We start from the raw sequence: 25,363 nt of genomic DNA, 5'->3' as shown, positions 1-25,363 counted from the left end.
GAAGCCGCGATTGAATCAGATTGCTGCGAGAGTAGATTGGCGTGAGATCTACCTCAGTACAGCCAAGAGATATATGAGGTTAAGCACAGTATTGATTGCATAGAATGAAGTTCGGAGACGACATCATTGATCATCGACTACCTCCGCCGAGCGAGAACGCTACCACAATAATGGCCTAAGGCCCGCCAAGGTGGACCGAGCTCGGTTCTCGACCGTCGGCTGTCCGTCTACGGCTCTACCTTTCCTTTTCCCCTCCCTCCTTTTTGGACTAATACTCTTTTCTGTCATCGTCAATCTCTAGTCAGCAGATCACGATGCCAGAACAGAGACAGCGCAGGGAACAGCAGGAGTCTGGCGGCGTATGTATTCATTTGTACCAGTGCTCGCAGGACTTGATAAGCTAACGTGCACTCGTGTCCTTCTAGTCCGGCCTGAAGGGTGCTCTTCAGGGTCTCGCTATCTTTATGCTGGTGCAGTTTCTCATCACTCAATTTTTCGGAAACAAGTCACAGAATGCTGGATCCGGAGCGAAGCCTGGCGAATTGACCTCCTTCCAAGCTCGTCCGCCTCGCAGCGAAATCGCCGACTACAGTCCTATCCCCGATACCGTTGCTCCAATTTGGCCCCCAAACAGCGCCGTTGATATCAGCATCTATGTCTCGCCTTCCATTGTCCTTCCTTCTCTCAGCTCGCTCCCACCGGATTCTCTTGTATTCAGTGAGAAGAACTTCACGATCGGGAATTACAGTGACACCAGGGAAATCGCGACGACCATCGAGATTCCCAGGGAAGTCCAGCAAAATGGAACGCTTTGGGCGCATTTCTATGTTGCGCTCACTGGACACCAACTCGACCCAACGGCTAAGGATTATAGCACAGATAGTGCCGTGCACTTCTTCCGCCCATTGAACCATTATCTTCCCAAGAAAAAGGTCAAGAAGCTCAAGAACTTGCTTGCCAGCTCGGACGATGTCGAGGAGGAGAAAGAAGACAACAGCATCCCGGATGTCTCTATTGCCTCCTACTATCACCCCAACTTCACGGTATCTCTGATTCCTGATTCTGGAGTTCAGAAATACCGCCAAGTACACCCTGCTATTCGTCATCACATGCAACTCGAGGCGACCGGCGCAAGAGATGCCTCTGGTCAGAATGGCTGGTACTACCCTATCGTGTTCTTGAATACTTTCTGGCAACTCCGAAGCCATATGACCGAGCTCAACTCTACCGTAAAGACGATGCCTTTGCGGATCACTCTGAACAATCTGTCCAACTGGAAGTTTAGCATGATGGCAAGTGTTGACGAGAATGCAAAGGCAAGCGCCCGGCAAGCCGCATTTGGAGGCTCCGTGCCTGGGGGCGGCGATGGCTCTGAGTTTGAGATGGTCAAGGAAGTCCTCCTTGACACGAACATTTGGTTGCTTGGTACAACTGGTGTGGTTACGATTCTGCACATGATCTTTGAAACTTTGGCGTTCAAGAACGACATTGTAGGTTCCTCCTTTCACTTGACCACAGTATGAAGTCGATCTAATGGCTCTACTCTAGTCTCACTGGCGCAAGAAGAAGGACATTGTTGGGACCTCAGTCCGCACTATTTTGGCTAACGTGTTCATGCAAATGATCATCTTCCTCTACTTGATGGATAACAGTGAAAACACTTCCTGGATGATCCTTGCCAGTCAAGGTTTCGGTATCTTACTGGAGGCGTGGAAGATCACCAAGACTGTGAATGTGCGTCTGCGTTCACCGCCAGCGGGGTCTTTCTACTCTTTCCTTCCTTACGTTGTGGTATTCGAGGATAAGCACAAGCTTTCGGAAACTGAGAAGAAGACCAAGGAGTATGATGAAATTGCATTCCGCTGGCTCTATATCATTGCTGTGCCTCTCCTCGGTGCATATGCAGCCTACAGCTTGATCTACAACACACATAAGTCGTGGTACTCCTACATTATTGAAACACTTGTCGGCAGCGTTTACGCATATGGCTTTTTGATGATGGTCCCCAGTCTTTATATCAACTACCGTCTGAAGGTTGGTGCCCCTTTGATTCATACCACTGTAATGAAGCTAATATTGTCAACAGTCTGTTGCTCATATGCCTGGCAAGGCCTTGACGTACAAATTCCTCAACACCTTCATCGATGATCTGTTCGCATTTACGGTCAAGATGCCATGGCTCCACCGGCTTGCCACTCTCCGAGATGATGTGATTTTCTTCATCTGGCTCTACCAGAGCTATAAGTACAAGGTTGATTACAAGCGAGTCAATGAATTCGGACAAGGTGGCGATAGCGATGTGGAGGTAGAGGAGCCGGCAGCAGCCGAATCCGAGAAGAAGTTGGAAGCGGTGTCTGAAGCGTCTGGAAGGGACAATGCTGAGAAGTCCACACGGAAGAGGAAGTAAGGATAACTTGCTTTGGAATGTGTTTCTTTTGTGTGATGCGGGAGGAGCTATATACCCGTAACTCCCGAATGAAAGCTTAGATGTAATTTGCCATCAGCAACATCTGCATTTTCCTTCATGAGCTTTAACCTTCATCAACGGTATATTTTAATCTTTCAGATCGAGTAACCATAGGATCCGCGTTACCGAAGCGCAGGCCACCCGTAGGTCAATCAAGTAAGACACTTTCTCGACTTCAAGGACAGCCGTTTTAAATATGAGCAATACTCCGGAGTAGACTACCATATGGCTGATCGCCAGATTCGGTTTAAGCTCACAATTCCCGCGACCCATAGGAATGCACGGTTGAGGATACAAAGTCAGGAACCGTTGCATTGACCTGCAAGTGATTCAGACAGATTCCCAAATCGACTCTTCTTTTTTTTAGCAAGAAGACGATTTGTATCGGCACAAGGACTTTCGCATAATATCGCATTTGGCGCGCAGAGACGTCGACGGAACGCGAAGAACCCCAACAAACGTGGATCAGCGCGATACTGCCAACCAGAAAGGAAACGCGGCAGTATTGAATTGAATCAAATCTTCATGTGAAAATCCTACAATTGATGTCGTCCGATCCACAAGGTAGTATGTTACAGCCAGGTCCCTCAAATTGTGGGCATCGCTAACAACTCGTTAGGCCCGTCTGGCATAGAGCCCAGGCCGAGTAGCCTGCCTGATGCACTTGAGCATCTAGAAGCAGGTCTGTCTGCCTGTTTTTATCGTACTTCAGTCGATTTTCGCAGGTTTTCTTGCTAATGCTTGATTGCAGTTGCTTATGTACCCTCAAAGAAGCGATACACTGATGCCGGTCAACTGGCCAAAACAATCGCTTCGAACGCTTATGAAAGCGGCATCAGCCCATCTGCAGTTGAGCGATTGATCAACATCTTGACACGAAATAATTACCTTGATCAAGGAACAATTACTACCTTGATAAAGAATCTGTATCCGATAGACAGGATCTCTTCCAAGGTTGTCACGCAGGTCGTGTGTTGCCTCGGTCCCAGCAAGAACAAGCCGAGTCCTGCTACACAGGCTTCCCTGCTGCGATGGCTCATCCTCGTCTACGAATTCTGCGAGGACAGATCGCACCTCACCAAACTTTATGCAGTGCTGTTCAATCACCTTGATATGATCAGTCTCCGCAAGCCGTTATGCCATATACTTTCAATGATCACAAGGCGGAAGCACGTCAAGCCCTTTAGGATACAAGCTCTTATGGAACTGGTCAATACAGCCGGCGTGGAAGAAAAAGAACTCATCAGTTTGCTTAACGTCTTCAAGAATTATTATCCAGACATCATCGTGGGTGACCTTGGCGCTTTGAGACGGAGAGGCTTGGTCTTCAAGCATCCCGACCACGAGTGGACTAGTCACGCAAGGCTTCTTCAAGACAGAAATCTGGAGCAAGTACAAGCGGCCCAGTCATTAACCTTTCAAGTAGTTCATCGTGGAGCGGCGAAGAGAGGGAAAATGGAAGTGATCGTTCCTGTTCTCCAGACATCGAGAGTGACATCCAACCGTACCTCTTTAGAAGAGCTGCGGAGCGTCGACCACTTGGTTGAAAAGTTCGACCGGATTGAGCTTCCAAACCAGATTATATCCGCAATGGCAGACAACATAGCTCAGAAATATCTATCTCTGGCTCAACCGGAATCTGCGACGCTCCGGTTAGATGATTGGCTGAGCAGCTTTTTTGACGAACGGTTGGAGCACGCTCAAGATGAAGAACTAGGCACGTCAGAATCTCTAGGTTACATCTTGAGTCTCATCGTAAATTATGTGCGCTATACAAAGGTATGCTATCTTTGGCCTCATGGATGTACACCTGTTGACTCGCAGTTTGTTACAGGATATTCCTGCGTCAGTCCATTCTTTTCTAAGACAATATCTTCCGTCTTGGAACGGCCGTGACAACAAAGAAGAGGTTCTCAGTCTTCTTGAGTACCTCCCAATCCAGGACTTCGATACTTTACGAGCCAACTTTCTGACTCCTTTAGAGGCTGCCATACTGGCCAGCGGACCATTCTCCATGACAGTCATTCTTGACTTTTACTCTTCACTTATTCGGGAATGGGGTGTGAAGCTGAGGACGTCACCTTCAGTCTCTGCAGAATCAAAACCATTAGGTCGCCTAATCACACATGCGGAACTGCTGGCATTGTCAATACTAGAGAGTCTTTCGGTACAGCCGTCCAATACCGTCAATATGGAACCTCACAAACCAGTCGCCCTGTCTGTCCTTGAGTTCTACTGCGTTCTAGCCGACCTATTCTCTTTTGCGTCTGTGAATGGCCAGATCCGTCTTACTATTCCTCTAGCTTCGACAGTCTACACTCTCGTTTTCACACCGATTCTCTCCAGCATCTCCATCATTAGCTCCGTCCTTGCCAGCTACAAAATGTCCTTCGAAACATCTCTGACTTCCGAAATTCTTCAAATACCAAACTCTACAGATTCGCTGTATCCGACTGAATTGGTGGGCCAATTCAACGGCTACGTCATGGACGTCTGCAATCTGATTTGGCGAAATCGAGGGCTCAATGGCGACGATCCAAACGCCCTCGGCTGTCTTCTGCCAGCTGCAACGACGAGTGCACTCACACAATACACTCGGGAATTGAACGAGGCAACCCGAGACAGGAAGCGCGAGGCTTCGTTTTTCTTCAACCTATCTTCCATTTTTTCTCTCAGTTATCATATAGCCCTCTGCAACATGTCAGCCGCTTGCTTCGCTGGCATAGAGGAAGAAAACAATATCGCCGATGGCAAGCCCAGATTGAGGAAACCCGTGACCCAGAAGGCACTGAGTGCACTTGAGAAAGACGGTGGTGTCAAGTTGACTTGGCAGGAGTACAGGGTGCGTATGCTTGACTGGCTAGACGCCACAGGAAGCCGTGGAATTGGGAACTTGATGCGCAGTACGATGAAAGCTTTACGCAAGGAATGATTTCGATATTGGCCGATGTTGAGAACACTTGGAAGCCTTAGTTGGGTTTCAGATATTCTGTAGAGAGGTATTGAATTTTGCTTTGATAATACCCTTGGGCGGTCGATCACCACCAAGACGGCGCAGATTGACAATTCAGAGTTTGATATTTATACAATATAGTAATTTTCTATTGAGAGGATCTGTTATTCGTCATGGTAGGTTATATGTCCATGGCTGCCAGGGTAATCGTGAGGCTCGTTCGCTATAAATATATTACAGGTCCCTGTGTTGATGGTCATCAAAATTGCGTAGATGTGTTCAGATAAATATCTTGAACACTAGAATCCTCTCGAAGAGTACTCAGGATGTCCTCAATTTCCTTGACTTGCTCGTCCTCCTTCAACTCCACCATAGTGTCCTTGTTCGGATCCCAGATTATGTCAAGTTCCTCGATAGTGAGTCCGGTCACTTTTGTGAGCGTTTCGCCCACGCTCTTCGTTTCTGTTGGTTCTGTAAAGACCACGAGTCGGCCTTCATCATCCGTCGCTACATCAATCGCCCCTGCCTCGATGACCTGGTCTAAATAATCGTCCGTATTCACGCCGTCCTTCTTCTCAAATATGACCCTGCCCTTCTTCTCAAAAAGATATGTCGTCGGAGTAACAGTACCGCCGGCATCCTTAATAGCATACCGGAGGTCTTGTAATACGCGAGCTTTTTGATCGGTCTGGCATTCGATAACCGCCGCAACAGAATGAGGTAAGATGGCTTCAATCGTTACCGACTCCAGGGCCTCGCCGGTTACACTTATTCCCTGACCTCTGGCAATAGCTGCTTCAATCACAGTCTTCGGTATACCGGCACGTTTTGCATTAGAGAGGGCAAGAGTTAGTCGGGGGTTGAACTTGGGATCGGCTCCCCACACTGCAAAAACATTAGCATGCGTTGGCCATCGGCAAACTCGTTGTCAAACACGCACTCTGCGTGGCACTGCTAATTTCCTTTGCGATTGTTTGGCGCTCTCTGCTTTTTGCCTTGTCATTCTTCGCCTTGTCATGCTTGATCTGTGACCATCGATTGTGACCGGCGAACAACGGGGCGCCGCTGGAGAAACTCCGACAGATCTCGCATACCGATTGCCCCGCCCGGCGACGTTGCTTTAGTAACAACCTTTGACTCACTATCGACGCCATTGACTTTTCTGCAAATGCAGAATCGTATAAAACTTGCTCTTCAGGAACGGCGCAAGTATACATGCGGAGACGGACCGACATTCTTCCGGTGGCCGGTGATGGGGTCAACTGCCCGATTAAGGGGACACCAACGCAATCAACTGGGAACATAGCTGGGGCTGATTCAGTCATATACTAATTTTCAAATTTTGTCTCCCTTTGTTGTTATTTGATATATGGTTAATGGAATGCCTGATAGAGCCAGTCGGATTCAATGTCTTCTTCTGAGAACGCAACAACAGCTACTCCTTCCGACAATGCGGCCCCTCGTGCGGAGCTGGACATCACCATGCTCCATGCGCTTCCCTCCGAACAGCAGGACCTCTACCTTCTCACCTTCACTTCGGACTTGGTACAATATATCTCGGACCTAGATTCGGCGAGCGTGTCATCCCAACAGAAGTTCTTGAAGAAGGAACTATTCAAGATCTTGACTCTTTCGTCGCCAACGATCACTCGTGTTATCCGCAATAACCTAGGTCGATCTTTTGGCGCTATACTTGGCAAAGGGGATCGGGGGATACTCTTTGAAACAGTAACCGACCTACTTGGTATACTAAATGCAGGCAAAAATGAGGCGGAGCTCAAGACGAAGTTCGCTGCGGCACACTGTTTGGGGGAGGTCTTCGCGGTCGCCGGAGAGAGTGTATTTGCGCAATCGGGAATTGTGGTATCAGGCTTACTCAAACTGCTGAAGTCTTCTAGCAACCATACCGGACTTCGGGGATCAACTTTGGCGATCTTGCGCAAGGTTGTCGTGGGTGCAGGAGTTCCCGTGGACGAAGCAACAGCGCGGGATATCTGGAAGCAGGCTCGCAATGCCGCAACCAGCGACAAGTCCACTATTGTCCAGGTCCACGCATGCCGTTGTCTCGAGCAGTTGGTGAAAACAACACCTTTTTTCGATAATGCGAATGACTTTGATCATTTGAAGACTTTGATCTGGAAAGTGATTGACAGCAATGTTGCGCCCGTTAGACACGCTGCTGCGGCCTGTCTGGCGCAAGCCTTGGTGAAATTGCACGCCTCAGATGCACGAGTCACAGCCGTTCCCAAGCCTAAGAAGATGAAGAGACAGTCTAAAAAGCCCGCGCCTAGACCCGGAGAGGACGAAGATGAAGCTGAAGTTTCCGAGTCCTCGGTTTCCAAAAAAGCAGAGCCTGGTTTATACTTCCTCCTGCCGGATCTTCTTCGCCAACTTTCCACTCAGTATATGAAAAGCACAACTTCCAATCGCGCACGAGCCGGTATTGCTGCGTGTTACAAATATGTTCTGCGCAGTCTAGGCGACAAGCTTGTCGAAGAGCGCTACGGGCAGATTGCGAATCATCTCCTCTTTGAACTTCTGAACCATCCAACCGTTACATACAACCGATTCAGACTCCTAATGACACGGAGATTTGTTAAAGGAATTCTGGAGGAGACAGTTGGACGGGAAACTCTACGCGAGAATAGCCAGCTCAATGCTGCTAAGTGGTTAATCAACGAAATTCTTAAGGACTATCCTCAGGTCCTCCAGGAGCGCCCCGAACCCAGCAAATACACACTTGCCAGTGCTCTGAGTGCATTGTCTTCTTTGACATTGTCCCTGGGTTCTGCATTCGGCTCTCTGGCAGAAGCTTGTCGCGAGGCATTGCTTCAAGTCCTCCCTCATCCCAGCTACACCGTTCAAATCCACGCCGCGCACTGCTTGAGGAACTTTGTCCTTGCTTGCCCGCATCAGCTCATATCCTGTGTGACCATCTGCTTGAACAGCCTAAGTAGAGAAATTGGACAGCTTTCTACCCCCCGGCAGGCACCGCGCCGCTGTGTTGGATACGCCAACGGACTGTCGGCTATGTTGAGTACTTCTCGGCTGCAACCACTCTACGGCTCTGTTGATGTCTTCTCCCGTGTGTTCACTCAGGCGACTGATCTGCTGAAGACGAGCGGCAAATCAGAGCTTCGGGCAGCAAGTACACAGGTGCAGGTGGCATGGATTTTGATCGGAGGTCTGATGCCCCTCGGACCAAGTTTCGTGAAAATTCATCTGTCCCAGTTGATGTTACTTTGGAAAAATGCGCTACCCAAGCATCTTGGCAAGGAAAATATCGCTCAGCGTGGGTATCTAGAGATGAGTTTCCTTGCACATGTACGGGAATGTGCTTTGGGTTCCTTGTTGGTATTCATGGAGTTCAACAGCAAATTGATCACAGCGGATGGTGCGAGAAGAATCGCTGCCATGCTACAAAACACGGTGGAATTTCTCGATGATCTTCCGCGGCAAAAGTCTGTTGCAGATCTTTCGCAACGCCTTCAACCTTCATTGCAATTGCATGATCTGGACACAATGGTCCGGCGACGGGTTCTGCAGTGCTTCTCTAAGCTGATCGATGTCCATCCTCTCAGCCACGCCGATGTCATTTCCCAGACTACTCTGTTGAGTCTTTCCATCTCCTCCTTTGCCGATCCAGAATACACCCAACCTGCTCCGCTAGAAAGTTCGATAGCGGCTGCAACCGCTCAGTTTGAGACTCTCTGGGATCTCTGCGATAATTTTGGATTTGGTGTCACGGGACTAGCAAGGGAATATATCCGTGTAACCCTCTCAGGCAAACAGGACAAAGACAATGGTCCTGCTTGGTCAGCTGTCGATTCAGCTGACCAAGATATCGACGACGCCGTGAGTATTTCATCTACCAGTAAGCACGCGCTTCGGAACTAACGATGGCAGTTGACTTTCCCTATCTGCCAAGCTAGCGAACATGATTCTCTTCTTTTATACTCTTCGAGAAGTGAAAGAGACAGTGTTTTGGCTGACCCGCATGCCACCGGGGTCATCAATGCTGCGATTGAACTGTTCGCTGTTGCTATTCGCTTGTACGCCCCTAAGGTACAAGAAAGTACTATGGAACAGATTGCAACGTTCCTGTCATCTCAGAGCCTTCAGCGCAATCCTGGCCGCAAGGCTGCAATGATCGTTAACATTGCGGTAGCATTACTCCATGCGCTGAAGGCCACTGCCAAGGACAGTGGCTCAGCGCCCGGCAGGCTCAATCCTGTTACTGAGAAAGTACTGCAGGAGCTGTTGCAGGTGAGACATGCTGAGGGCCTCCGTTCACCTATTCTCTAGCTGACAACCATAGAAATTCGTCATTGACGCAGATCCAATTGTCCGAACAATTGGTGCTGAAGCACTTGGACGCCTCTGTGACAGTGCTGGAAACACACTTATGACTACACAGCTCAATTGGTTGGTCGATACTATTGTTGATAACAGGGAGCCTAATGCACGTGCGGGCTGTGCTGCAGCCTTGGGATGCATTCACGCACAAGTAGGTGGTATGGCAGCTGGCCTGCACCTCAAGACGATTGTTGGCGTCTTAATGTCACTTTGCAATGATCCCCACCCTGTCGTTCACTTCTGGGCGCTTGGGGGCCTAGAAAGAGTAGCCAATTCCGCAGGCTTGACCTTTTCACCATTTGTTTCCAGCGCGCTCGGGATGCTTGCTCAGCTATACAACGCCGATACTCACAATGAAGAGGCCGCAAGCTTGGCAACATCCAACATCGAAATGACCTTCCTAACTCCGGTCGTAATAAGTCGTTGCGTCGATTCACTGATCAATGTCCTCGGCCCTGATCTTCAAGACATCACAAAAACACGAAACCTGATTCTGACGCTTCTGCGGCAATTTCAACTGGAGGACAATCCGGCTCTGGTCACTGAGAGCTCCAAGTGCTTAGATCACATGTCACTGTACGCGCCGGGATTTGTGGACTTTTCGGGGTTTGTGAGGCGTCTCCAAAACGAATTGTGTGCAGGCAACCCTTTGATGAGGGATGTGGCCATTCGTGCACTGAGTAATCTCATGAAGCGAGATGCTACTTCTGTCCTTCGAGCAGCGACGCCAAGTCTCGAAGAGCAGATCTGGCTTGCATATGATGATACGCCTGATAACCGGGTCCTGAAGAATATGATTCTGGACTGGCTGCAGCAAACCGCCCTTTCAGAGACTGAGCAATGGATCCAGCGYTGCCAGAATACGTTGACCAAAGCTCGACTGAAAGTGGAGGACATCCCCGCAACGTCTGCTGTTAAGACGGCCGCCAATGACATGCCAGACGACGAGGTTGCAGGTTTCGCATCTGCAATTGCTGGGGCAGGACAGTCGGAGACTGCAAACGAAACTGTTGCCGGTCAGGAGCTGCTGAAATGGCAGACACGGAATTTCGTGATGAGTTGTCTGAGTCAGCTGTTGGCGACAGTCCAGGAGGCAATTTTGCCTGATCAAACAATTCCTGCTGAACTTGCCCTCCAGCACAAGGTTGGAGATATTGTCCGGATGGCATTCTCAGCGTCCACTGCAAATGTCATAGAACTGAGAGTCTGGGGGCTGAAGATTATCGATCAGGTTCTCAAGGTAACTGGCTCTCGTTCTTCTTTCAACAGGGTGATGATATGACTGACCTATAACAGATGTTCGGCAAAACTCCTGATCCAGACTTTGCAGAGGCGTCTCTCCTCGAACAGTACCAAGCCCAGATCGGATCGGCGCTTACGCCGGCTTTTGCTGCTGATTCATCTCCAGAATTGGCATCGGAGGCAATCAACGTTTCCGCGACTTTTATCGCAACTGGTATCGTGACAAATGTAGAACGGATGGGCAGGATCTTGAAGGTCCTGGTTCTCGGACTGGAAAACTTCTCCAGTAAGTGCGTAGTTGAAGAGTTCCTGAAAAAATGCTAAACTTCTCCAGAAAATCCTGACGCGACGGAGTTTGGAGATCTCAAAGGTCTCAATTCCAACGCTAAAGTCATGGTCAAGATGGCTCTGTTTGCCGCTTGGGCACGGCTGCAGATCGCAAGCATCGACCAGGATTATCTGAACGAGGTCGTTCAACCTTATCTCGCGACGCTCACCCCGCTGTGGCTCTCTTCTCTCCAAGAATATGCTCGGCTAAGATTCGAACCGGACATCTCAGGCAGCTTGGGCACTGGCCCCCAAAGTACGGACCTAGACGAGGTGTACGCGGCGTTGAACCGGGAAACACTCTTGAAGGTGAGTCCAGTCAAAACAGGCCTGCTCATGACAAATCTGACCCTAAAAAACCGTAGTTCTACCAAGATTCCTGGCTTAGCCTAGTCGACGCGATCGCCGGTCTGGTCGAGAAGGATATCGATTTCGTCTTCGACGCCCTGGACGGAAAGACAACGGAGCCCAAAGACCGCGAGGAAGAAAAAGCAAACATGCCAAACGGGAAAGCGGCGGACAAGAAACATGATATCAACTACCGCGACGAACCTGTAGCATTCTTCTTCGTACTTTTTGGCTTGGCATTCGAAGCTCTGGTTGACCAGTCGACGACGCCATCTCAGCGCTTGGATATCCTGCAAGCGCTCAAGAGGATTCTGCGACCTGTCATATCTGGAAATGCTATCTATCAGGATGCCATCTTTTCCGAGACGATGGACACTTTTGACCGGCTCGCCCTTACTGAGGGAACCCCCATCCAGACAGTGATTGTCGAAATAGCGCGAAACCTCTCACTGGACCACCCATCAGCTAAGGCCGGAGATGCGCGCAGCGACCATCTTTCCGATGACATCGAGCAGCTTTTCGAGCTCACGCGAAGTATCATCCTTGTTCTGGCTGGGCTGCTACCGAATCTGCGTGAGAACACTTCTGTGGCCCGATTCAACCTGACGTCGGATGACTCCCTGTCGCTGATTCGGTTAGCCCTTTCATCCCTGGTCCAAGTTGCCTCCATTTTTCCCTCCATCATCCGTAATGACCTTAATGCATGCATTTTGCACATCTTTACCACCATTTTGGCGACCGGACTGTGTCAAGCGGAGGTAGTGCCTCAGGCTCTTCCGACGTTCAAACACTTTATCCATGGCATCAGCCGTCCCAAGACCTCCGCGTCAGACGAACCCCAGGATCTCGCCGTCGTCTCTCACCAGTTGCGCGGTTGTCTCACACGCTTCCTTACTACTTTGACAATCGCTCAGCGACGGGAGTCCGAGTCATCCCTACCGTGTGCCAAAAACACACTCCTTGCTATTACGATCCTGCTGACAACCGGGGGCCACATCCTGCCTCCTCAAGATCCTGCCATCCCTCGTGTCCTGAACGAGCTCCTAGACTGTCTTCAGGACGTCGGTCTTGCCAATGTCGCTGCAGGCTGTATCCGCTCAATCCTCCTTACCTCTACACCAAGATCACCAACCGATGACCTCATTGCCAAGTATCTCCTTCCCCGTCTCATAGCCTTCTTAGTCGGTTGTCCCCTTGACAAAGGGGAGATTCCAAGCGACCCGGAGAACTCAAGGACAGTCATTGCACGTACGCTAGTCTCCTACGCCACCAGCACTACCTTTGCCGCAAGTGAACTGCCCACGGCACTCTCCCTGGTTATGTCCGCACTTCTCGCGCGCGCAAAACGTGAGAGTTATCCGGTATACAGAGAAACTGCCGCTCATCTACTGGAGCTTGCTCGAGCGGATCAGGCCTCGTTCCGAGCTCTTGTAGCCTCGATGAAGCCAGATCAGAAGAGTCTTCTTGAAGAAATTCTTCGAAGTTCCGATCCTGGAACGGGCGCTGGGAGAGCTGAAACGAGCGGTGCGCAGTCAGAGGCATCGCAAAGTATGCCGAGTATTGCGCTCAGATTCGATTTTTAAATGACCCGGCTGGCTCTTCGTCGATTTCTCCGTGATTCCACTTTGGCTCTCTTGTATCTCTGCTGTCCGCCAACTTACGTCTTCCATGATGCACATGACTTCATGATGACTTGGAATGTGACAATTACTGGGATATGACGGTGAAGGCTCCGCTCGCTCGTCCGTGAGTCTTGTTTATAATATATAGAATGATAGATAAGTACAGGTACAATGATCAATACAAGAAACGAATAATGACTCGGTATCCATCCGTCTATCTGCTCAAGCCTCTATAATATCTGCCGGGTATCGAAGTGGTGCTGTAACGAGTCCGTGCAAGGACCAACGACCAGGTGTCAAGCACAAAGGAAAAGAAAATACAGCGAAAGGAAAGTCTAGTATGAAGGGCTGAAAGAACCATAAAACACCAGCAGAACAATAAGCCAACGACCGACCGGAGCGCGCTAGAACGACGCTTGTATTGTCATCAACCTAGAGACTCGCTGACAATAATCTCTGGGACAGCAGGTAGCGTAGGCGGCGGGGCGGCTTCTTGAGCAACTCTCTTTTCGGTGGTCTCTTTGGCGGGGGCCTCTCTCTTCTTCTCAGCGGTTTCCTGCGCTTTGCGCACGGAGTAGTACTTGAGGAAAATAATGATCATGACTAGATGTAGGTTAGCCTCAGGTCTGACGACGATGAGTTCTTTCCAAGGAGCAAAAAGGGGACGACCTACAGGCACTTGTAGCAACAGCCATGGCAGCTCTCCTGGTCAGAATCCACCGGAGACCTTCAATTTCACTTTTGCCGTCGCTATTCAACGAGACGGTAATTTTATAATTAAGTTCCTGTACCGACGTATCAATGCTTCGTTGCTGTTCTCGGGTCGTCATCTTGTGGTCGTTGAACATTCCCTTGATGTCGTCTTTCAACCCTGCAAGCTCCTGGTTCAGGCGCTGGGAGAGAATATCCGCCTCGTGTTCTAACTGTGCTCTAGACGCACGCTGCCTCTGCATTTCGGAATTTCGAGCTGTCTGGAGGGAAGACTGGAGCTCCGAACAAGCCGCTTTGAACAGATAGGTCTCATTCTCGACATCAGATTTAGAAGTCAGGCTTTGCCTGGCAATGTCCAGATTGTTGTGCAAAATAGTTCTTATAGCCTTCATGATGGTGATGGATTGCGCTTCCGTAAAGCCGCCTTTTGATAAGTCGCAGACGAGCGAGTAGGTATCGAAGTGATGGACATATGGGGCAGGAGCCAGGTGCGGTTTATTAGCGGATGGAGATGTTTCTGTTGGAGTCAATGGGGATGAAGGAGATGGCATATGGAGAACGCCGTCGAGTGGGTTATCGTTGAGGGAATTAGGTTTGTGTCGATCTTGACTTGGACTTTCGGTGGGAACTGGGGAGACAGCATGGATATCGGGAGCGTCATCAAGGTCGAGCTCGGACTCCTCCTGTACCTGCGAGTCATTCGCAGACTGACTCTCACGAGGTTGCGCTGTCTTTGGGTCGTCATCCTTCTCATGTGAAGCGTCCAGAACGTTTCTCTTGGTACCATCTTGTGGCCGCGATTGCTCAAGTTTGCGATTGCCGTCCTTCGTCGCTGGCGATTTCGACTCTTGCTCTTTGGACAACTCTTCCTTGGGTTTCGAAGGAGGAGGCAAGTTGGCCTCAGCAGCGGGCCCATAGCGCCGGTGATATGCTTCCTGGGCGCGAGATCGACTGGCGTGAAACGTACGGTTATGTGAGGGACTCCGAATCGTGCGGTAGGTGGACGGTTCGCATGTTCTAATCGCGCGCATCAAATGCGGATACAGAAATGGTAACCGTGGGGAAGCCATGATGGAAAAGTTGGTGCTACCGCCAGATCATTCGTGAAAGCATGTATTGAAGTTGTAGTGGGTTGCGTACACAGGTAGGAAGTTGGCAAGAGGGCATTCTGGCTTTCCCGCGGCGAAGTTGCTTGCGGGTCGGAACGTGACGTGGGCGGTGAAGAAGCCGCGGAATAATGATGGCTTAGGGCGTTGCCAGTTGGTGAAGGTAGTTTTGGTTTTTTATATTCTTAGACAATGCATCGAACTCGGTTCTTGCGAAAGAAGGCTATGGTTATGGTTATGTATGTGCATAACAAGATGATATATACAAAATGTTAGTCTGATTCGGTTATGATTGCTCTAGTCCCACTGCCAGAAGCCCGAACAACAGATGCGTTCGTTTCCAATAGTCATGAGCTCGTTGCTCCATAGTTTTGACCGTCTTCGGATTCGAGTCTAGACTGCTGCAGAGGCTTTCGACAGCGTCTGACAAAAAGTCTCTAGACGGCTCCGCGGTCGCCAGAGCATTGCTCAAGTAGACTAGATCGAAATACAGCTGACACTTGTAATCGTCGGTGTTCTGCGCTCCGATTGCAAATTCGGCTTCCGATTGTCGGATTTCATCAGTATCTCCATTCTCGACTGTTTGGGCTTCTTTCGATGCTGTGCTTTCCTCTTGATCATGTACCGACTCCAAAGCCTTAAGAATAGCTGCGGCGGTGGCCCCAAGCTCTTTTCGCAATCCTCCTTTCAGCGCTTGAGTAGTAGACACGTCCCAAAGCCCTAAGCCGTAGCCATCCATTGTGTCTACGAGACGTCGCAGGAACTTGAAAATTGCCGGTGAAGGCTGAACCGGAAGTTCAGGGTCACCCTCCCAAAGGCTCCGACCAGGTAATATTTTATTTGTTTGCGACGCGCGTTTGGGCCATATATTTAATGGCTCTGTAAGTGTGACCACCTGTGCGGTAAGGATTTCTTGCAGCTGAGGGACGATCTCTTTTGAAAAGACGAAATTGCTGGAAATGAAGTCAACAGGGAGGTCCTTCCTAACCAGTCTAATGAGTTTTAGCAGGAAGGCGGCTTTTTTGTGTCGATGAGAAGATCCAAAGGAATTGAGAATCTCGGCGAAGGATGACTGCACGTAGTTGAACGACTCCCGAACAGATTGCTGGAGCGCGTCTTTCAGCAATGCAGTATCGTCGTCGTTTAATATAGCCGTTATATCCATGTCTGCATCCTCCTCTTCTCCTTCCTCGAGGATGTCGGTCCATCGCACTCGTTTCATCTCATTGATATGCTCCTTGGACTTGCCAATGGCCGCAAGCCAGGTCTCGTACTTCGCTAACACTGCGGATACGTCTGCGTCTCGGCCAAGCAATCTATCTGCGATTGTTTGTTTGAATGCGGCCGCACCATCTGAGAAGTCAAGGTTGATTAGTTCGTCTTTCCAGAGGGAGAGAGTCTCAACGTGTTCGTTGGTGTCCCAATTTGTGACCACAGAAGAGACAGCTTGGCCGAACCGCTCCAACTCTTTGGCCTGATCTGATAATATTTGGCTGAGCCGCTCATTGAAAGCAGATCGAATGCCTTCTAGGACGTTCAAGGGCGAATGAGTAGGTGTTGAGCCCCAGGAGCTAAGCCATAACTCCAAAGTTTTGCGACGAAGAGCGAGTAATTCAGAGAAACTGTACCAGTCTGTCAAGGTGTGACTGCAGCCTTTGACGAAAGCGTCGAACGCTTGCCTTGACCACTGTTTGATTGTCTTCTTGGCTTCTGATTTCGACAGCTCACTTAGTTTGATCCAGGGAGTGAAATTCTTGACGTCTGCAGCTACCCAACGTCCCAGCACGTCAACATTCAGTTCATCAAGGTTGAGAATGTCAGGATCGGCCAAGATAGGTCTTGCTTTCAACTTATTGAGCACATCTGACAATCGACGAGAAAGCAGAGTCTTCGACATCTGCAGAGTTTGGATGTAGAGCTGTAGAGCGTTCGGAACATTCTCGCCTGACGACTCAGTAAGTCCCAGCAGGTTTCCAATGACATCCAGGCGAATGTGGTGAAAATGGCGAATAGCATCGTCTGATGAGGAGCTCGTCGCTAGGCAATAAGCGGCCAATGACTCGATTGTATCGTCAACGGTGGACTTTGCGGACGCGAGTCGCTTGTCAATTCTCTTCAGGAGTGTCCGTCGAAGGGACGCTAACTGGCTCCGCAAATTGTCCAGAAATGGTGGGATGGTCTTCTGCTGTGAAAGGGTTTTGTGAAGAAGGCGAGAAACAACCAGTAGTTTCGCCATCAGCAGTGGAGAACCGCGCTTTCTCAGAAGATGTGCAATCGCCTGTGTGCAGCGGTGGAGAAGTGAAAGCTGAGCCCCCAATGCTCGTCTTTCTGTTTCTGTACTCGAATCAATTCCCTGAACTGCAAAGCCCGAGAGCCCGAGCTTCTTACCCTTATCCTGAGCATCATCCTTTATCTGATTCATGTGCGCATGCATCCTCTCGATCAATCGCGGGTTGCATCTTCGTCCAATATCGGCCAAAGTCGAGTCCACCTCCTGAATCTCGCGGTTCATCAGGACAATTGTTTCGGCAGTCCCAACGAGCTCTCGATACCTCGTCCTGAGTGCGATTTTAAAATTAGCGATCATTCCACCCAATTGTCTCGCTGAACACTTACCCCACGAGAGCCCGGAGCCTCTCCTTGTTGCTCGCGATGTCCCGACGTAGCTCCTGTTCCAGATGGCGAACCGTGGGGATTGGGTACTGGAAGGCATCCTGCCATGACTTGAGGCTTTGCGGATCCGGACCGGCCGACGCCATATTGACGGGCACACAGGATGCTGGACGAGAAAAGGCCAACAACACAGAAAAGACAATGGCTGATGACAGCTTAGCTGTGCCGCAAGCAATGATCATCAATAATAGTGCCTCAGGCACCACACGTGGCATCCAGCAGTAATCGATCTTACAATCTTACAATACGTGACAGATTGTATTTGACTAATCCACAAACGGTATGTACCTACCTTCCAATGAAGGACGGCAAAGCCCCGCTGAGTCACTAAAATGCTCATAGATATGGATAAATCGAGGATCTTTGCCCCTCATATATTTCTTTATCTATCCTTTTGCTTTGTGAATCAACAACGATCATGCCGCTTCTAGATCCTGATACACAGGCTCCGGCTGAGTCTTCAGCGGCGCAGCCGCAGAGGCTACCCTTTCCCCCAGTCACTTACTCTCACATCCTTCATTGCTCTTATCATCACTGGCAACCTCGGTATGCTCCTCATGCTCCTCAAGCGTTTGAAAGTTCATGAAGTTAACTAGCAGCATCATGGACTAGATACCGCGCACTCACCCCAAAATCTCGTGCTATACCTTTGACGCCTTCATTCTTGTCCTACCTCCGCGCCGATGGAATCGTTCTACCACCAGAGACCACCCCGCCACAGGGTGAAGATGACCTAGACACATTTTCCGACGACGGCGCAGACGAGGAGCCAGATCCATCCGTTGAATGGCAAGAAATCCACTCCCAGATCAAGTCAACCATCTCGGAGTTTGGCGGCAAAGTAACACCAAAGTTGAACTGGAGTGCGCCAAAGGACGCTGTGTGGATGTCAGCGACGAACGATCTTCAATGTCGAACACCAAATGATATCTACCTCCTCCTGAAGAGCAGCGACTTCATTACACACGACTTGGAGCATCCATTTGATGGCTGCGTGCCCGATACAGACGATTCTTCCGAGGCGCCCGCCACCCAGCCCGATATCCCTTACCACCTAGTCCTCCGCAAATATGTCAACTTCAATCCCTCTCTTGAATTCCGTTGCTTTGTACGTAACCGCGTGCTTTTGTGCATGTGCCAGCGCGACCAGAATCATTTCGACTTCCTCTTCTCGCTGCGCGATACCCTTCGATCACGCATCCAGGCTTTCTTCGACGACAAGCTCAAGGACACATTTCCAGACCCCAACTTCGTCTTTGACGTGTATATCCCTGAGCCGCACCAGCGCGTGTGGCTTATCGACATCAACCCTTGGGCTGATAGAACGGACCCGCTTTTGTTTAGTTGGCTGGAAATCTTGCAGATGAAGGATCCCATCGGAATAGAGGAAGAGGACGCAGACGCCCCCGAGGAAAGCTTTGTTCGACTCTCTCTCAACGGGGCCAACTCCATAGCGGAGGACGTAAATGGAGATGAGGGTTCCGAGTCAGAAGAAGAAGAGGTTGAGCGCGCGGACGATGGAGAAGACTCGCCGTTCCTCCCGGAATTCCGTCTCGTGAAGCGTGATGACCCGGAGGCATATTCTTTCAGTACCCCTCAGTACTCCGCCCATAAATTGCCCAGAGAAGTTGTTGATGTGTCTCTTTCTGGGCCAGGTGGTATGAGTGAATTCTTGGGTAAATGGCAGGACATTCTAGCCAAGCAGACGCAGGAGGATACGGACAGTGACGATGGGCGATAGCTACATTCCACTTACTTTTTGCTACTATGACTTTCGATAGAGAAGCTCCTTGGTTCACGGGGACGGCGTTTTGGAACTGGTAAAACAGGGAAAAGCTACATGTATAAATAGCGTTTCAGTTTGAGGAATTGATTCCTGGTTATGGCAAGATCTCTATGTTTCATAATTTCGCTGTTGCGTAGGATCCATCGCAGGGAAATGTCCAAATCGAAATCCCTTGACAATGAATCACATTGTCCAAGGAACAATGCTGTCGCCATATCTACAATGAAAAACCCAGCATCTACAGCTTATGCCGCTTCTCACCCGAGGCCAACTTGCGAAATTCCTCCTGCGGATACCCCTTAACGAACCGCTCCATGCCGGCAAAAACCTCATACGTATTCTGACGGTCCAGCAGCTCCCGCTCCGGACGACGAATGAGCTCTTTGATCTTGAGCAAACTCGACTGGTTCAGATGCGTACCCAGACGATCGTCGACTTCCTCGAGGACCTTCTTAAGGAACCCCGCCGAGTCATCGGATTTACCGGACGGAGCGGAGATGACCTTGTTCACGAAGCCGGTGGCCACCAGCTCCTCGCAGGTGATCCGCTTGCTCATGATGAGCGCTTCGTTGGCCTTGGCAATACCCAGGCGCTCTACGAAGGCGCGGGAGGCGCCGCCCTCGGTGACGAGCCCGAGGGAGGAGAATGGGGTCAGGAGGAAGGTGTGCGGGGCGGCGTAGACGAAGTCGGCCAAGGCGACGAGGGCTGCAGAGAGACCGACTGCTGGGCCATTGAGTGCGGCGACGAGGATCTTGGGGTGGTTGTAGACGGTGCGGGTGAGGTCGAGGTTGTTGACGACGAAGGTACGGGTAACCTCTCGCCGGGAGTCGCTGTTCAGGCTGCCGCCTGGCCGGGTGGAGGTCACGTCTGCTCCGCTAATGGGAAGTTAGTGGTGGAGGAGCAGCTGAGAAAAAGGTAACTGTGCTTACGCTGAGAAGTAACGACCAGTTCCCGTCAGGATGGTGATGAAGATATCGTCTCGCTTCTCAATCTCCCGTAAATGATCACCAAGCAGATAGTAGAGGTCCGCATTGAGGGCGTTCAACTTCTCGGGGCGATTGAATGTGATGATCGCAATACGATCTAGGTATGTGAGAGTGCTAAGGTCTTCGGCTGCCATTTTGAAACACGAATAAAGGGCGTTGCCGACGTTAAATTTAACGAGGCGGTCCGGTTGTGTTAAATTAAGAGCCCCAGATATGTGGACAACGGAAATACTTAGTGTCAAGAAGCAGAGACAGGAGATCGACCAGCGACGCTCAAGATAAATACCAGATTCTTAGCTCCCTAACGATCCGGGCTATCCTCACGTCCTCATTCCTCAACGGCAAAGGAGCAGGATCACCGAACCGACTCTCATTATTGCGGGGAGGCCGACGGTCCGAGCTGCCAGCCGAGGCTTGCTGGCAGATACATTTCAGGTCAGGTGACCCGCACGTGGCTTTGTTTGTCCTGTTTGCAGCAACCGCTGATCTTCCTCTCACCAAAAGTTCCGTGACATTGGTGGGCCGATGGAAGTCCGCGGACTCTGATATCAAGTCCAATGCATGAGAAGAACGCCGCATGTGTCACTGCTCGTCGAATTAGCAATTAGCACATAAAAAGAGAGCTTTGCAATACCAAAAACAGAGCATACAATTCATCCTCTCTATCAAACACCGCATCTCCGGACCATACACCTCTCTAACAGTACCCCATTCCATCACATCAACTCACAATGTCGGCCATCCTGCGCAGATTACAAGGGGGCAACCTCGAAGTCTTCAAGGTACATATCTATTCCCTTGCGTTCGCTTCCGCAAAGACCCCCCCCCCCCCCCCCCCCCCCCCCCCCCCCCCCCCCCCCCCCCCCCCCCCCCCCCCCCCCCCCCCCCCCCCCCCCCCCCCCCCCCCCCCCCNCCCCCCCAAACCCCCCCCCCCCCCCCCCCTTCTATCTCCCACTGAACCAGCCCCCACTAACCCACCTCCATAGTTCGGCATGTATGTCATCTTCCCCATCGGCTGGATGTACTACTTCGGCACAAATCTCGACGATCGATTCAACGTACAGGGTTTCTGGCCCACCGCCGAGCAATCGCACAAGATCCCACTCGAGAAGGAAGAGATTGATCGGGAGCTGGCACGGATGAGGACGGTAGATGCGGTCCGGCGTGAGCGACGGTTGCAGCGGGAGGCGATGGAGGCGCAGGCGCAGGCGCAAGTAGCTGCTCGGGCTGAGAATGCGGAGTGAAATTCATCTGAGGGGATGATATATACCATGGCGTGTGAGGTCCGATTATCCGGATGAGGACATTGGGTCTTATAAACTGAAGGCTGCTAAGCTGGAAAATAGAAGGGAAGAAAAGGGATAAGGGCGTTCTGCGAGGTCCAGAATGGCCGGACATGTGGCATGGCGAAATGGCCAGAGTGGCAGTGACACATGTACGATGTATGATTGCCATTTTGTATAACACTCTTCTCTGGGCATATTAGGAGTTTTGTCTTGTTTTCTATGTTTTATCTCATTAATTGGCTGAGTCTACATGGTTTGCTATACAAGACTGCCTTTTCCGTTACGCACTGGATCGGACAAATCGTAGCGTCTTCGCCTTCTCTGCTGACAAACCAAGCGTCTCCAAACTGGGCAAAAGATATACGGGCAATCGAAAAAACGTGCCAATTGGGTATCATGTCATTTCTACCTGGCCAGAAAGGGCTGGTTTTCAATAAACATAACCGTTGAAAGGATACACAGAAGGGCAAAAAGAACTCCTAGGGGTATACGCCCACCTGCTTCTGGTTATTTGTTCGAACGCATAATAGGAAAAGAAGAGTCCTTTCACAACGCCTTTGTATGCAAAAGACCGATAACAAGAATGCTAAGAATAGAAAGCTGCGACACGCTCGTCATCTAGGAGGGCAAGAGGAGACGGTACTGAGAAGCGTACGTGAATCGACTTGAGGCCAGGATAACGGGTAGTATGTAATCAGGGTCGCACAAGAAGGATAGATGGTCACAATTCAGCGATTGGACCAGTGGCTGTTGCGGCAGCATCTGTGACCGTGTCATACACCATCTCCAAGGTCTTGGTGGTATTATCGCGGAATACCGCGCCGATGGAAGGGAGGCCCGCCGAGATGAACGGGCGTTCACCCGCCCAGTAGTAATAGAGATGGCCGTAGATGGCTCTGATATGGTCGGGAAGGTAGACGTAGACGCCGGTGATGATCATAGTGATGAGGGTAAGGAGTAGTGAGTCTGTCAAGAAACAATGGTTCTTAGCAATTGCAAACAACAGCAGCACTTCAGAGGCGTCCTCCACATTGCAGTCAATTGGAGAGAAAGATAGCCAGAGAGGTCGATCATCCAGGGCAAAGGGAGACAACATACTAAAGATGAATTTTTCGGTAGGGGTGAGCATATATATAGCGAAAGTCACCTCATATTGATAAACCTTCAGGCGAAACCACCGCACCAAAGCAGTTGTTATCCATAGAAGAGGAGCCATGGTTGACGCGATTTGACTTGATTGACTCTGAACAATTGAATGCGGATAGACAACGGGGTCAACGACTGAAGACTGATATTTTTTTTCTTATATGAGAACGGTGTCTTTTTTCCCCTCTGTCCCTGTCTGTACCCCTTAGTGGTCACACTTCTGCGGGAGATTTTGTATCGGAGGACTTGGCGCGTAAAAGGGCGATAATTGCTTGAGGTCGTTCGAGGGTAAGAAGTAAGATATTTCAAATGAACAGAATTGCTTGTCGAAGAAGCTCACAATAAGGTAGAATTATTGCTCTAGGCTTCCATTATCTCCTGGTCTGGTCTGATTGGGAAAGTAGTCAGCGGTCGGTCAATGTAACTGTGGAGCAAATAGTGGAAATTACCAGAGTAGCGGCGGTACCTTGAGGCTTCTTAAACCTAGGGTTGACAACAACTCCCAGTTCAAGGCAGATTGAACTTTGAAGTGGCGAGATTCAATTAAAATGTTGACGTAGTCAATCAATTGGTCAGAATGCTCGATTTGGAAGATAAAGATAACTGACAGGTGTCAAGATTCGAGAATAATGATCAACCCTCTCGGTGTAGTAAACAAGTGCTGATCGAGTAGATCATCAGCTTGAGGAATTTGCAGAACAAGCTGTGCGGGGACAATGGTTGACCGGGAGAAGATCAACATGTGGAGAGATAGGTTTGATGCGTAACATCGAACCACCAACCTTACTTGGTTCAGGCATACGAGTACGACTACGAAGTACGATTGTACGAATTAATCTAGATATTTCAAAGGAACATCTGGGATAATAATTAATACTATAATTCGGGATATCCACTTGAGAAAAGGATGTTTTCACCGGGTAAGACGTTTCGATGACGATAACTACGCAGGAGAAACCTAACCCACTTGGTTCCACTTCAGGGTCCAGGACTCTAGCTACTTACTACTACTACTCCATCCTGATTTGAATTAATATGGACATGGACGTCTAGAACATAACCTAGATTCCCGCAGGTCATGACAGATATGTCAGATTTGTCAACATAGTTATGCAGGGGCATGCATTATCGACGAGGATCCGAGATTTCATCATAATAATCTTTATGGATTGAGTGTACGTCAGCCTCTGCTTGGCATCTGTAGCATCCCCAACGAAGCTATTCCCTCTCACGATCACCATTGTTGTCAACGCATGGTCAATATCATTAGTATTTTGCTAAGGTCTCGTCGTCGTGATTCGATGATATAGGACCAGTCCCAATTCTTATACCGTAACCATAATAGAGACTCCCGACCAAGTAATCTTTTATTTCGATCCGACAGTCCTCTGCGAAACGTAACAGATTTTACTTACAAGCAGTGAGAAGAAAGGAGTTTATTACTCTAAAATGTACAGAAAGTTATGTCATGTTTTCAGAACAAGATATCGCCATTGACACAAGGTAGCCCGAAAGATATGCGTAGCTTCTTAAAATCATCCTGCACTGACCGCCCGCTCAACCTAACCTACCTATCCAACCAACCTCACAGACAGACAAAATGAAACAATGCCACACCCCGCATCAGCGACAACACTGCAACAAAGCATATCCATCCTAAGGACCTTCCTCTTACCCAGAGCCATCCACCCACCACCCTCGATCCGCCGCTCCTTCACCCTCGCCTCGTCCCTCTCCGCAAAACAGCTCCCTCCCCGACTCAAAATCGACGATGCCGACTTGACGGTATCCTACCTCAAGGGCACCGGCCCAGGAGGCCAGAAGATTGTACGCTACGTTCACCCTCCCCTTGATGTCATGCCCGCTCGCTAACAACCCCAACAGAACAAAACCAACTCCGCCGTCCAGCTCATCCACAAACCCACCGGTATAGTGGTGAAATCCCAAGCCACCCGCTCCCGGTCCCAGAATGAGAAAATCGCTCGGCAGATCTTGGCTGATAAAGTCGAGGAGTTGCTAAAGGGCGATGCAAGTCGGAATGCCATTCGGGCGGAGCGCGCACGCAAGAAGAAGGCGAGCAAGATGAAGAAGACTCGGCGGAAGTATCGGGAGTTAGAGAAGGGGTCGCAAGACAACGAGCATGAGGATGGGGACGAGGTCGACTTAGAAGATGACGCAGGGGACGGTACAGAGGGCCAAGGAGTGGCGCATGACTATCGCCTGGGTGCTCAAAATTCTACCACCGAGGGAACTTCTGATAACCACACCGCTGAATAGAAGCAGCTCAGATGATCGGTCGTCTGCTGTATTTCTCTCGAAGGGTCACTACGTGGCTCCGTCTAGCTGCGAAATAG

General features: G+C 50.0%; 11 protein-coding genes across 11 annotated transcripts; 6 read left to right on the top strand and 5 right to left on the bottom strand.

The window, feature by feature from the left end:
* Positions 1-314: 314 nt before the first annotated feature.
* Positions 315-2,407, top strand: Aspvir_002058 (CLPTM1 family protein; the record flags this gene model as incomplete). Its single annotated transcript, XM_043273659.1, has 4 exons — positions 315-359; positions 426-1,490; positions 1,549-2,034; positions 2,087-2,407. 4 exons carry the CDS (start codon positions 315-317, stop codon positions 2,405-2,407), a joined length of 1,917 nt encoding a protein of 638 aa, XP_043129594.1.
* A 605-nt stretch (positions 2,408-3,012) lies between these two features.
* Aspvir_002057 (Mis6 domain protein) lies at positions 3,013-5,399 on the top strand (the record flags this gene model as incomplete). Its single annotated transcript, XM_043273658.1, has 4 exons — positions 3,013-3,017; positions 3,046-3,149; positions 3,219-4,246; positions 4,302-5,399. The coding sequence occupies 4 exons, from the start codon at positions 3,013-3,015 to the stop codon at positions 5,397-5,399; spliced, it is 2,235 nt and encodes a 744-aa protein (XP_043129593.1).
* A 280-nt stretch (positions 5,400-5,679) lies between these two features.
* Positions 5,680-6,655, bottom strand: Aspvir_002056 (post-initiation translation factor DPC29; the record flags this gene model as incomplete). The annotated part of the gene is made up of 2 exons (XM_043273657.1): positions 5,680-6,305; positions 6,361-6,655. 2 exons carry the CDS (start codon positions 6,653-6,655, stop codon positions 5,680-5,682), a joined length of 921 nt encoding a protein of 306 aa, XP_043129592.1.
* Positions 6,656-6,827: 172 nt separating this feature from the next.
* On the top strand, positions 6,828-13,276 carry Aspvir_002055 (AP-1 complex accessory protein LAA1; the record flags this gene model as incomplete). Its single annotated transcript, XM_043273656.1, has 6 exons — positions 6,828-9,275; positions 9,327-9,686; positions 9,739-11,016; positions 11,073-11,304; positions 11,353-11,654; positions 11,711-13,276. 6 exons carry the CDS (start codon positions 6,828-6,830, stop codon positions 13,274-13,276), a joined length of 6,186 nt encoding a protein of 2,061 aa, XP_043129591.1.
* A 466-nt stretch (positions 13,277-13,742) lies between these two features.
* On the bottom strand, positions 13,743-15,096 carry Aspvir_002054 (CCDC90 family protein; the record flags this gene model as incomplete). Its single annotated transcript, XM_043273655.1, has 2 exons — positions 13,743-13,918; positions 13,989-15,096. The coding sequence occupies 2 exons, from the start codon at positions 15,094-15,096 to the stop codon at positions 13,743-13,745; spliced, it is 1,284 nt and encodes a 427-aa protein (XP_043129590.1).
* Positions 15,097-15,418: 322 nt separating this feature from the next.
* Aspvir_002053 (uncharacterized protein) lies at positions 15,419-17,891 on the bottom strand (the record flags this gene model as incomplete). Its single annotated transcript, XM_043273654.1, has 2 exons — positions 15,419-17,690; positions 17,749-17,891. 2 exons carry the CDS (start codon positions 17,889-17,891, stop codon positions 15,419-15,421), a joined length of 2,415 nt encoding a protein of 804 aa, XP_043129589.1.
* A 332-nt stretch (positions 17,892-18,223) lies between these two features.
* cdc123 (cell proliferation protein CDC123) lies at positions 18,224-19,546 on the top strand (the record flags this gene model as incomplete). Its single annotated transcript, XM_043273653.1, has 2 exons — positions 18,224-18,351; positions 18,418-19,546. The coding sequence occupies 2 exons, from the start codon at positions 18,224-18,226 to the stop codon at positions 19,544-19,546; spliced, it is 1,257 nt and encodes a 418-aa protein (XP_043129588.1).
* Positions 19,547-19,829: 283 nt separating this feature from the next.
* Aspvir_002051 (dodecenoyl-CoA isomerase) lies at positions 19,830-20,711 on the bottom strand (the record flags this gene model as incomplete). The annotated part of the gene is made up of 2 exons (XM_043273652.1): positions 19,830-20,466; positions 20,521-20,711. 2 exons carry the CDS (start codon positions 20,709-20,711, stop codon positions 19,830-19,832), a joined length of 828 nt encoding a protein of 275 aa, XP_043129587.1.
* Positions 20,712-21,308: 597 nt separating this feature from the next.
* Positions 21,309-21,821, top strand: Aspvir_002050 (uncharacterized protein; the record flags this gene model as incomplete). Its single annotated transcript, XM_043273651.1, has 2 exons — positions 21,309-21,359; positions 21,564-21,821. 2 exons carry the CDS (start codon positions 21,309-21,311, stop codon positions 21,819-21,821), a joined length of 309 nt encoding a protein of 102 aa, XP_043129586.1.
* A 763-nt stretch (positions 21,822-22,584) lies between these two features.
* On the bottom strand, positions 22,585-23,079 carry Aspvir_002049 (serine palmitoyltransferase small subunit family protein; the record flags this gene model as incomplete). The annotated part of the gene is made up of 2 exons (XM_043273650.1): positions 22,585-22,829; positions 22,962-23,079. 2 exons carry the CDS (start codon positions 23,077-23,079, stop codon positions 22,585-22,587), a joined length of 363 nt encoding a protein of 120 aa, XP_043129585.1.
* A 1,538-nt stretch (positions 23,080-24,617) lies between these two features.
* Positions 24,618-25,286, top strand: Aspvir_002048 (peptide chain release factor family protein; the record flags this gene model as incomplete). The annotated part of the gene is made up of 2 exons (XM_043273649.1): positions 24,618-24,836; positions 24,894-25,286. 2 exons carry the CDS (start codon positions 24,618-24,620, stop codon positions 25,284-25,286), a joined length of 612 nt encoding a protein of 203 aa, XP_043129584.1.
* Between the last annotated feature and the right edge of the window lie 77 nt (positions 25,287-25,363).

Source organism: Aspergillus viridinutans (assembly GCF_018404265.1).
Source record: "Aspergillus viridinutans IFM 47045 DNA, scaffold_10, whole genome shotgun sequence".
In the NCBI taxonomy this organism is placed as follows: Eukaryota; Fungi; Ascomycota; class Eurotiomycetes; order Eurotiales; family Aspergillaceae; genus Aspergillus; species Aspergillus viridinutans.
Note: the sequence above shows the minus strand (reverse complement) of the source record. Positions and strands in the feature narration are given on the sequence as shown.